The 12,372-nt window shown below is 37.6% G+C and overlaps 1 protein-coding gene across 2 annotated transcripts in view; it reads left to right on the top strand.

Moving 5' to 3' along the window:
- HTR7 (5-hydroxytryptamine receptor 7) overlaps positions 1-11,968 on the top strand; it is a 47,967-nt gene extending 35,999 nt beyond the window's left edge. For both annotated transcript variants that reach the window (XM_080401688.1, XM_080401689.1), the window contains exon 3: positions 4,977-11,968. In XM_080401688.1, the coding sequence (XP_080257814.1) occupies positions 4,977-5,013 (37 nt within the window). In that variant the 3' untranslated portion in view covers positions 5,014-11,968. The remainder of the gene's footprint in view (positions 1-4,976) is intronic.
- Positions 11,969-12,372: the final 404 nt, after the last annotated feature.

The following is a 12,372-nucleotide window of genomic DNA, read 5'->3' as shown; positions in this document are numbered from 1 at the left end:
TTCAGTTGCTGCCAAGAGTTATCTAGAAATCAACATAGGGGGATGCCAGTCAGACCTTCTTCACTTTATGTGTCTCTTTGTTCCCCTCTAAAGTGTATGTAAAGCTCCTTGAGAGCAGCCGCTGAGTGAGGCAGTTTGCTAAAAGGAGTTTTAGCCATGGCCGTGCCAGAGAGCCTTCTCTGAGCCCACCTTTCAGTATCACAAACACATTTTACTGAAGATAAACATCACCTGTGGCCAAACTAAAAGCCAAAGAGCAAAGCTTTGAAACGGACACATGCAAAAAACCCCTCTAACACAGCTCATTAAGTGGTATTAGTATTATCCTATCTGTGATTTATCCATAAAGGTAACACTAGCTATCAACAGATCCCAGGTGAGGCAGTCCTGGATGAGCCTCCTTTAGTTGAAATAGTCTTTCCATAGCATGCCTCATGCCAGTAATATAGCAGCCAGTGTAAGGGTTGTGCTTTATCAGGAAGTCCCTTGCATCCTTTTAGTCTCATCCTGCTCAGATGCCCCATGTTTATGTCATTTTTCCTCAGTAAACAGGGCACAAAACAGCTTACAGTAAGGGCTCTAGAAGCGTAGACTTAGGCTGAACAATTCTCAGTGTAAGCAATGCCCTTGGAGGGGAATTTGAGATAATGGTTTTGTGAAGAGTTTAGTTTGGCTCATTTCACAGCCTTCCCTGCCCACCTTGCAGCCTCCCACCTCTGTTTCTTTCTATCGAGTTAATTACTGAGTCAGATCTGTAACTGTTGCTCGGAGGGTCTCAAGTGTCATACGTATAAATATGTTGTCGTATAAATACGACCGTATTTCTTCATTGTCATTCGTGCTGACAACTGCCTCTGTAAATATACTGCTAGCCTACTGGAAACCAGTCTCTGATTTCACAGTAGCAATTAATCTGCAGGAGAACCAGGCAGTAACAACCTGCAGATGAACCAGGCAGTAGCAACATACAGCATTCCCCACGGTATTTTTTCCACCTCATTCAAATAAAACTCAAGTGGGTTTTTTGCAGTATCAAGATATAGTGAAAACTGTACTCCACTTGCTCACTCAGTAATGCTTTTTTGAGGGAAACCGCCTGTGGTAGAAACCTTGTTCCCAACATTTTCTCCCACCTCCTGCAGTCTACCAGCCTGTAAGTTTAGTGCTCAAGTACAGTATTGACGCTTACCACATTCCTCTGTTTAGCAAGAGACTTACTAGGTAGTAATAGAAACAGCCGAGTAATAAAATGTGGATTTATGATAATATCTCATTTTTATATGTCCATTGCTTCACATTTCAGTTTCGTTAAAAGAAAAGCAATGTCTTTCATGCTCTGTTCAGATGATTAACTAGCTAGCACCACCTGCAGAAAGGTATGTCAAATGTGGGAAATAAATCTACTACAATGAGACATAAAGAAGGGAATTATTTATCAAATTAATACTATAAACAATGCAGACAGAATCCATTCACTCCCTCCCCCCTGCTTTATGGCAGGAAAATGGATTTCTAGGCAGCCCCTGCTCCAGACACTGGAGTCAGCACAGCATCATTAGAAGGATATTATTGAGGTAAGTTTAGAGGTCACTGACCAAGATGCTGTAGGTAAAGAACTGGAAGGTGTTTTGAAGCAATGTCATTTGTTCTGTTGCTTTCACCTAGTTATCAATTTAGCTTTCCATATTATTTTTCTTATCTTTCAGGAAAAACTATTCAAAGTATAGTAGTCTCAGAAAATGTGCAAGATCCATGTATCATCAAATCCTGTTAGCAGTTTGCTTAGGAATCCATTCTCATCTTTTAAAGCATTGTTTCTCAGGAAGAACCAGGGAGAGGGAAGGGAGAAAATTCAGAGATGTGGGGAATGGTCTTAATGTACAAATTATTAAGACTCTTGCCCCTTATTTCAAAGGGTGAGGAGGTAGGAAAGGCGAGGACTGGATTATTTTTATTTTAAGAGAAGGGCTCAAGTAAATACATTTGAAAAAAGCCAAAGAAACAGTGCATTAGAAGAGCAATCTTTGCAACATGCAAGAAATACAAACATATTATCCATCTCCACAGATTTTAATTCTCTTAAGTCGTTATTGCTGCTAAAGAGTGGGTTCAGCATGAGTTTGAAGCGAATCAATACTGTTTTCTATAGCCGCTTTCTAAATGTTTTGCCAAATAGGCCTGTTGTTGTTCCCCACCCTCGCTATTCTGGCCCCCCTCTCAGCTGCCCTGCTGCATTGCCAACCCCCTTCCTGTGCAGTGGTATTTCCAATAGGGCAGAAGAGCTCGTATTTACTGAAAACTGAAAGATGCTTATAATCCCCAGATTGTTTTTTCTCTGCTGCAAGCAAATAAAAACCCACTGAGATATTCTTTTCTTAAAGATATATTAATATATCGTTACTGTACAGGGTAATATTTTTGATGATTTGTAACTTCATGACTTTCTTGATTGAAATTATTATTTCTGTCATTTGTGATCTTTCACATAGAACTAGTCAAGTTACGTCAGCAAAAAAAAAGCATACAGATGTATCAAAGTTTCCAGAAGAGACCAATGCACTTTTATAAACCAACATACCAGACTGAATAAATATTTTGCTTTTAGTTTTCTATCTACTTAATCAAAAACAATATTTCATTAAGTCAGTTCCAGAAACTGACTATGGAACCTGCTGGTTCCAGAAAATTGTGTTTACAGTATACTTATTTTTACTTTCTGCTGGAGAAGACAAAGAAAGCCACTGTAGTACACTTAGTTCAGCGCTTCTGGATAATCTGTGTTTTAAAGCATGGAAAAATATAGCAGAATGCATCTGGACAAACTCATTGATGTCTCAGAAAACTCTACATCTTTAGCTAATCTAACCAGGGTTTTGTCAGGTCTGTGATAAAACAGAAGAGATTCTGCAGTCAAATCAACCATTGTGAAGATGGTTGCAAGGAAAAGATAAAATAGGCAAATTAAATGAACATTTAATTCCAAACAATAGTTGCGAAAGCAATACAACCCCACCCGATAAGTAAAAACGAAGATATTTTTGTAATCTCAACACTTAAACAGCACAATGACGAAACATTACAGCTGTGTCATAGAAATCCAGAAATTAATACCTCAATAGTATGTGTTTCCAAACAGAGTAAGAGCTACTTAACAACAATTTTAGAGACTGTTTTCCTTGCATATTTAATTAATGGAGACTTTGACGAAGGAATGCTCTAGCACGTTGCTGTGGTTTTGCAGTCCAGTAAAATAATTTTACCCTAGCATATGTTTGATGTAAGGAGGATGCACATCTTCCGTATACTGACGTACTATCGAGGACCTACTAAAGGTACTTATTGCCTCTCCAAGCTAAGGGCATTAAAGAACCCCAGTATTTATCCTGAGAAAGAAGAAATAACAGAAATATTTAAAAAGTAAAATGGGAACCAAACAAGCAGACAGAACTTGAAACCTTTTGGATACTTCATTGTGAATGTGCAGAGAGCCTTTCTGTTCCTTACAGAATACTTAGAGTTTTTCTTAGCTTGTATACAGCAGATATTTTTGTGAAACTCATAAATTATATTTCTCTCTTCAAACAAAGCAGTAAATACAGCAAGACAAAATCATGCTAAGGACCTTTAACTTGCAATTACCCCCAAAAAAGTATTAAATAAATAATCAAATGTTCAACTGGCCAGATAAAGTTAATGCTGCAAAACAACTACTTTTTTTTTTAAGATTAGTCTTCTCTGTCCAAAATAATCCTGTCAGCCCAGAAAACAGGAAAGATCATGAGCATCAAAATGGCTTGTAATTACAAAGATTTATAAAAGCAAAAGTTTAGCCATGATAATGAAATAACTCATCGTCTTTTGTCCATATATTTTCTGGCTGTTCCTCCAATGAATGCAATACATGAACAGAACATAACATTTCCTAAGGCAAATTATATAAGGTCCAGAACTTTATTCTGTCTTTAAAAACTGCCTAGAATTAAAATACATAATTTTAAAAAATCCTTGCTTTCCTTTATATCTAGTTTTGAACGTGGATATAATTACCTGGTCAGTTCTCAGAAGTTCCTACCTACTTGTCTTTCTTTAATTTAGACCTATTTTGGCCAAGATGTGTTTTCATGTAATAAAATTTTGAAATGAGGGAGAATGCCAGTTTGTCTGTACAAATACTTGCTCCTGATCCATTTACTGTTGTGAATAATTCAGTAATTTCAACAGGGAGGTTATAATGAGACAAAGGAGTGCCTCGCAGCATGCTGTAGCCAGGCAGAGATGGAGTTGGGGTGCCCTGGAAAGCTGCTTTGTAATCTCACAGATGTTTCTGTTACAACATTTCAGCCTGGTTACTGTAGAGGGTTGGTTCTTCCCTTCAACAAACTGGAAGAGAGGCAGGAATTTGCCCTAACTGTAATTAGAGCGATGGTGCTATAAGTAGGATAAAATATAATGTCATTCCAGCTAGTTAAGATGTATATGTTTCATGCAAAGATTTTGCAGCAATTACTTGCCTATAGATGGTTTTATGAAATTGAGGGAGAAGCCTTCGTTATGGCTCTGGCCTCTTACTCCCTCTCTTGCACACATGAGATCTCCATGGGCAGTGACACATGTAGGCTTGTGCTGCCACCAGAGGCTGGAAGGCTGGGCCAGATGTGGGGGGCTCAGTAAAACCAACTGCATTTTCTGAAGTCATTTTGGGCTTCTGCCACTGAATTGTGTAAAATGGCCTGGGAAACTTCCTTAGTTCTTGCAGCCACGCAAAATGCAATGAGTACAAAGGACTCGAAAACCACCAGAACCCTCCGCTTTCCCCTAGTTTCCTCCTTTGTACAAGACCTCTAAGAATTATCTTATTAGCCATGATCTAATTGCCTCTTAAGAAATATTTCCATTTATTTCAGTGGTATCTGGATCAGGACTTTTAGTTGCTCCAGGACATTTCTCATCTAATTCATCCACTTTTTTAAAAACAGGAGAAGTTCTGATTTCTCCAGGGAAAAAGAGTCATGACCAAATGTGCATCAAAGCAGCCAGTAAAGGCCAAGCCAGAACTGGAGAAAGGAAAATGAAGAATTGGCTTCTGAAGAACCAGATAGATTGGTGAAATGTACTTCATCTTCTTTTGATGGGAACATGCTAAAAATACTCAATGAGCTCAATATATTACGTTAAATACATTTCCACCGGAAGTAGTCACATCTTGTTTGTTATGAAGAAATGTGCTGATATATACAAATGAAAATAGTTTTCTGCCTGAGAAAGCCAAATCATTTCAGCAATAAACTTGGCATATGGGGAGGAGAAAAATAGGCAACTAAAACTCAAAGATGAAGCACTGTACAGATTTCCATCACATTAAATAATGTAGAAGAGCATTCATTTATGTTTATCATGCTTGTGGATTGTAATATTGGTATTAATATTCAGGGATCATCAGTGATACCAAATGTATTTTGTTGTACTACAAAAAGAAGTTTTCGAGCCAATGGTGGCTCGGGGATGCTTTCAGGGCTCGTGTTAAAGAGATGCTATGCACCTGCAATGGGATTGAGAAAGGCAACAATAAAAGACTGATTTTTGTAAAAGCATCCTGTTGTACTAAGTAAATGTCTGTTTACTTGTTAACATACACATGCTTTGTTCTCCATAACCTTTTAAAAAAGCTGCCATCGAGTTACTGTCTGACAAAAGTTAAGAGACAGAATTAGAGCGCACACCTGTTACAACACAGTTAATTTACAGATACGATTGCTTTGCTTTAATGTTTTAATTTTCTTGACCTGCCAGTTTATAAAAAACAATTCTATCTCATTTTAACTCAAACAACTATAAAAGGCTGGAGAATTTCCATAGCACTTTGCTTTTTGTCCTACTGCCTAGCCAGACTAGACTGAGAAATACATGTTAATTTTTAAAATGTGTTTAAGAACTGTTATTTATGCCAATGTCTCGTTATAACTAAAATAAACCCCTTTGACTTGACAAAACTTAAATAGGCAAGTGTTAATGACCATTTGTCCCAGGGAAAATTGATTCAAGAGATCATGCCTTTGAACACTTTTGGGTTTTTTGAGCTTATTATATTCATTTCTTCTCAGTTTCTAAACTATACATGGTTAAAAAATCCACAGTGCAGCAGGGTATAGCATTCGTAAATGCTATCTTCTTTAAATCTTTACATCTTGATGAGCACTTGCCTTATTTCCATAGCCATATGATTTGTGCTAACTTGGTCTCCTACTTGCAGTTTAACCAAAATGCTGCTGGTAAATCATCCACTGACTACACACACCATTACAGCTTTGATTTCCTGTGTTTAAATTAACATACAAGTTCACAATAGTTGTCTAAATAAGAAGCCAGGCATCGACCAACACAAGACAATTCATTACTTATCAGCGAGAGAGGACTACAGAATGCAAATCAATCCATGCTAAGTCTATATAAAACCTAGGACGGAAAGCCTAGCCCATTTTCTGCTCACTGTCTGACACCCTAAGCTGACATCTGCAGTTAGGCAAGAGAGCACCAGGGTAGCGTATTTTCATTGTACGAGGTCAGCAAGACTCTTTTCAGTATTTCACTGATAAAAATAATCACTGTGAACTCTGCATTTGAAACAAAATGAGTCTTATAATTTGCTTTATTTCCCAAAGGCAATGAGACAGCAATGCTTTTCACTGGGTTAGCCTTAAGTATTTAAGAGGAAATGGGACAATTATTGTCAATGGGCAATGGACCAGTTCTGGTTGGATTACACGAGAATATATTCAGGGAAACTCAGCTGAAGTTAAAATTACACTGGCAAATAATACTGTAACTGGATCTAATGAGAAAGAGAGATGATAGAGTCATAAATGGACAAAAAACCCCAAAACATTAAAAAGAAAAAAAAGTCTGTTTCTTCTTTTAAAAAACCCAAACCTTAAAATAAAGGGCAGTAGTCATACTCTGAAACTCATTTTTAAGCTTTATGGTCTCATTTGCGTGTCCATTATACAAAGGCAATGAAACAATTTTACTTAGATGAATTAGACTGTCACTTCCCTTGTTCATGACATTGTGTCAAAAACTTCACAAGTGAAATGGAAAAATTATACATCATATGAATAATTAAAATGTTTTTTTTTAAAAAAAAAACAACCAAAAAAATGCTACAGATGATACCTTTCTGTGAAAATTCATGGGATTTTTTAATACTGCTGTTGTAAGCTTAAGTGAAAATTTATGTTTTAGCAGAAATATAACCAAGGACAAGAGTCAAAAAGTGCTTTTACCTGTTAGGGATCTACAGTTCTAGATAGATATATTTATACATATATATATAAAACACACGTCCAGTCCCTCATATTTTAGAATAGTACTGCTTCATGAAAAGAAGGCAACAAATGTTATTACCTAACAAACATTTGTTTCTTTTAATATCTATTAGATTCCCAGAATCTTGCAGAAATTATGAGAATATTTTGGAATAAGTTGCAGCATCATGGGTCTATAAAGTTGCAGTTGTGCCTGATTTTTTCATGAAGAGTTTTTCATCCAGGAGTTTTTGGACTTGTAAACAACACAAAGAACATTGGGAACTACAGAATACTGATACTTCATCATACAAGATGAAGCCCTTTTTTTTCTTACTGTAACTGTCAGGTCTGTCACCTCTCTCAAAGCAATGCACAAACCCACACAATAACTAGAAGAATAACTCAAGGATAAGTACATATTCAAGAGATGCATCATAGTAAATATTCAAGAGATGCATCATAGCAAACAATGTATACAGTATTTTAGACGATTAGGGAAAAAGTGGGACTGATCAAAAGAAGTCTAGAGATTAGATGGCCTGCTGGGACGATGAATTGAGCTTTCAATAGTTTCTGTAGCCAGCAGCACAAAAGCTGCACACAGACCTGCCTTACACTGAGATAACGCAAGTCCCGGGCTGTAGGCATAAGACTAGCACAGTGAATAATGCCAGGAACAAGGCTCAGACTCTCAGTCTGAGAAGATGCCATTCTAGCTCCGTCACCAAACCTGTTCTGGGATGTGACAGTGAGCAGCTTGTGTTTTCAAAGGGCTGCCTTATGGTAGTTACCATTGCATTTATCAATTTTACTAAATAAAATTCAGTTCCCCAAAGTTTTGCAAACCCCTTGATGTTTCACTATGTGCCCCAGCCTGTCTTGTTCTCCATATGTATTCTTGGGGTCAACAGACATCCAAGGTATTTGGTGGACCAGAACACTTTTATTATATCTCTCCTGTTCTTCCCTCATCATCATTTTTTTGTCCAGGTTCATCTGTTCATTACAAACCTAAAGCTTTTTGCCTAGCTGCCCTCTTAATTCTAATGTAAAATTCTTACTATATAAGGTAGCTTTATTCATTTGACAAAGTGATTAATTCACTTCAGACCTGAGCAAAAACTAAATACAATGACAAAAGAAGAATTTTTTTCTTATTACCACAAGATGCACTGCTGGAAAAGTTGTGTGAAAGCACAAAAAATCATATCTATGTATAATATGAAAACAGTCAGATGTTCTTGATAATTATAATAGATAAAAGTGAATTTTATGTATTATTTCAGTCAGACGGGACTTTTAATATGCAAAACTCACCAGAGGATTGAGCTGAAACTCTATATATTTTAAGTAATTTATTTTTCCTTGATGAGATCTAGTAAAAGTGTAAAGGTGGTTAACATAAGAGACTACTTCCCACAAATAGCTTACCAAGAAATACAAATACAAGGAAATTAAGTTCTTCAAGTTGTAAGTGGCCTGCCCTGAAAATGCTGAGTGTCTTTGGTTGCAATATGAGTCTTATTTTTAAAACAAAGAATTGCTGCCACTTGCATTGTAAATGATTCCAATTTATATAGCAGACCAATTTAGTAAAAAAGGAAATAGGGTTCTTCTGTATTAGGTACTGAGCTATATTATGCTTTTAAAATGTGTAAGCCCAGAGGGATATTAAAATGTTCATTTGGATAGTATTTAAAAGGTAATTACTTTTATACAATAAAATAAGAAGTCTACTGAATACTAATCCCTGTGTCATGTGCTTTCTTTGAAGTAATGCTATGGAAAATAGAGAATACATTTGTTTAAATGATTTATTTCAGATTCATTGAAGACATTCTCATGTACAGAAATGTCTGATTTTTTTCAGCTTGACTTATTGAAAATCCTTACTGTATTAAAATTAACGTTAAAGAAAGGCACCTACACTTGTTGGATAGCACTGAACTGAAAGAGTGAGAGATTGGAAATTTGAATGATGCTCCTGAGGAACATGTGGTTTGGTTTGTTCAGCACAAGCACTGCTGCAAAGAACACTGGCTCAGGCCCTGCTGAGCAGGTCGAGATTAATTGCTCCTAACCAAAAACTGATTTCAACTATTCAAGCCTTTTAAGGGAAGGGCAAATGCTCAAAAATTTTAGTTGTATTTCAGTCCAGAGAAGATCGCGCAGACCAGAAAGGATATTTTGTCCAATTTCTCAAATAACATAATCTAAATACAGATTTGGATTTGGTTCTAGTTCTATTTCAAGAAGTCATATAGCATATTGTCTAGGAAATCCTCTGATGTTAGTTTTGTTTGTTAAAAATGGATGACCTAACATTTCTTTTCAAAAAGCCCAAAGAACTTGGCTAGTGTAGTCAAAACTACTTTAATTTATAAAAAAAAATATTGTTTGCATCCTACTTACATTCACACCCATTTTATTTGTCTCCTTGCAGGAGTGCATATATGAATACTATATAGCTTTGTTTTTTCCCTTCAAACTTTTTTTCCCATAATTTGCAGACCACTTCCAGAGTTTTTACTGATAATGATAATTCAAAGGCCACAGGCTAGGAAACACTGATCACAACCTCTCAACCCAAACATCATTTTGATAAACCAGACCTTTAGCATAAATACTTGACATCTAGATTATGCCTCTGATGCCCTATTCAATACACAGAGGGCATCCATCTTGAGACATCCACAGAAAACAGTAAATATTCAGACTTCCAATAAGGTGCTTTGTTTATGCAAGTGTTTTCTTCCTTTTTCCTCTGCTGTATCAACGCTGATATCAACATCTTCTCCTATAGTTGACTACCTAACTGAATTCTTTTGTTAAAAGCACAATGTATCTAATTTGGGTATTTACTCAAATAAGCAGACATGATTTCCAGCTGACTCAAACCAATAAATGAGACAGCCACATATGACCGTTTGACTACTTTTTCCAGCATATCATAAAAGAGATTTTTAGAAGACAGTATTTTGAAACTGCTCTCAAAAAATCACTTTTATGTGTAACCATTTGAGCTGTTCTGAGCAAACCGCATCCCTTACAGTTTCGATTACCAGATTCAGGAAAGATGAGAGACACAAACAGCAACACAAACCAGGCTGGGAAATCACATCAGAAAAAAGCTGGTGAGAGAAGTATTTGAGGCAGTAAACATATACATAGTTCTCCAGGACAAATGTATACCAAAGAAGCAGGTTGTACCGGTGTCCTCAGTCTAGGGTTATTTCCCGGTGCCTGAACGCAGATGTGTACCACCAGATCTGAGTGCAGGTTTCCTCTCCAGCACTGTTCCCCAGGCTGTGCCCATGGGGTGGGGAGCAGGGCGGTGGGCACCGCGCAAGGTGAGGCACAGGCCAACATGCCTCCTGCTCTGGAGCACACCACAGGGCACATCTGCCCCCCAAAGCACAAACTGCCAAGGAACAAGAGCTCAGTGAGGTCAGATCACCAAACTTTCCCAGGGCACACCAGGTCACAATTAACCCTCTCTTCTTGGAGAACAGGAAAGGTCCCCTGTGAAAAGTCTCACCCTGCTCCCTCCGAGGAGGTAGTTGGTGCGAATGGAGCACAGCTAAAAAGCCTCACCTTTCCAGTGCCTATTTTCTTGACTGTAGCTGTCATTTTACTGAATAGAAAGGAGTCTTTGTGCTATCCCGGTTCTTAATTTACTCTTACCAAGCTGGACATCTATTAACTATAACTTAACTTTTAGCAAGAACGCGAAGCTGCTCTTAAACGATTTCTGATGAAGTTACAACCAGGACAGATGAACTGTGTAAGCTTCTTTCACATGATGAAACTTAGGCTGATCTATGCTTACAACGAGAACTGCCAAGAACCTCTCTGCTCTCCCAGGCCATTTACATATGCCCACTCTATATTCATTAGTTTGACATTTACTGCTCCTATTCTGTCAGCAGAAGGTTGATTTGATTTTCACTCTTGCTATTACGATGTCACAGGTATAACAGCACTATGAATGGTGCAGCGGATTTACAGATTAAATAAAATATGATTTCTGAGGAGTAATTATGGGTAGGAAATGAAATCTTAATAACAACTTACAATGGGATAGCAATTAGCTAAATACAATTATTTTATTAATTAACATGATTTATAGATGAATCACTGGAGAAAAATGCCCAACTACAAACTTATCTCTTCTCTAAAACATTCTGAAGATCAAGATATGGAGAATGGTCAGTTTCTTGAAAAGGTCAGCAAGAGCAAGAAGAAAGCAAAGAGAAAAATGGTAAAAAAGCTGCTGCCTATCTCAAATCACTCAGACCTCTCACACTGGAAATGCTCGCTTTCAAATTTGAGCGTGATAAAGTGAAACCAAGCTCTAGTTTTGCCACACGTATGACCAACCAATAGTAATTTTTGAGCAGGAATATGATATATCTAAAAAACCCCTAAGTACCCTAAAGGAAAAGTTTTGTGGGATTGGATGAAATTTTTATAGAATTGTGATCCAATAAAAGGCCACCTGGCTGCTGCTGCATCATGGATGCCTCTAAACCCTGTTTAGCCCTAAGCTCCTGCAAGGCACAGAGGTCTGCAGACCCAGAGCCAGCCCTTATGAAGAGATCCTCTACTCAAGTTGCCGATCCAGTGAGAACATGGACTGTACACCCAGTAGAACCAGATCTGGTCACCTCCTTTTAGAGATGGTTGTGACAGGGGTAGCATCTCTATTTCTTATAAATGGTCAGGGCACTTGCCACATGGAAAATCTGCCATCAGGGCTCACATCAAACCCACAGCCTACTTATTCCCAAGCGGTCCAGCCAGCAGGCTATTCAGAGTGACATAAACATTGTCTGGCCCTTCTAGTGAAGACTCTTTGCAGAAAGCAATTCAACGTTAATTGGATCAAAATGGAACTGAAGGGGTGCATGACTCCATAGCCAAGTACTTCAGATGTTAATTTACATCTAAGGAGGTTATATCAAGCGGATGTATTGTAAAGGCACAAAGTTGTGGGTAAAATTACAGAGGCAGAAACCGGGACTCAAGTTTACTGTTTTTCCCAGATGAGATCCTACAGAACCAAGCC

The sequence above is a fragment of the Falco punctatus genome (assembly GCF_963210335.1).
Source record: "Falco punctatus genome assembly, chromosome: 9".
Taxonomy (NCBI): domain Eukaryota; kingdom Metazoa; phylum Chordata; class Aves; order Falconiformes; family Falconidae; genus Falco; species Falco punctatus.
The sequence above is the reverse complement of the archived record's forward strand: the minus strand, read 5'-3'. Positions and strand labels throughout refer to the sequence as shown.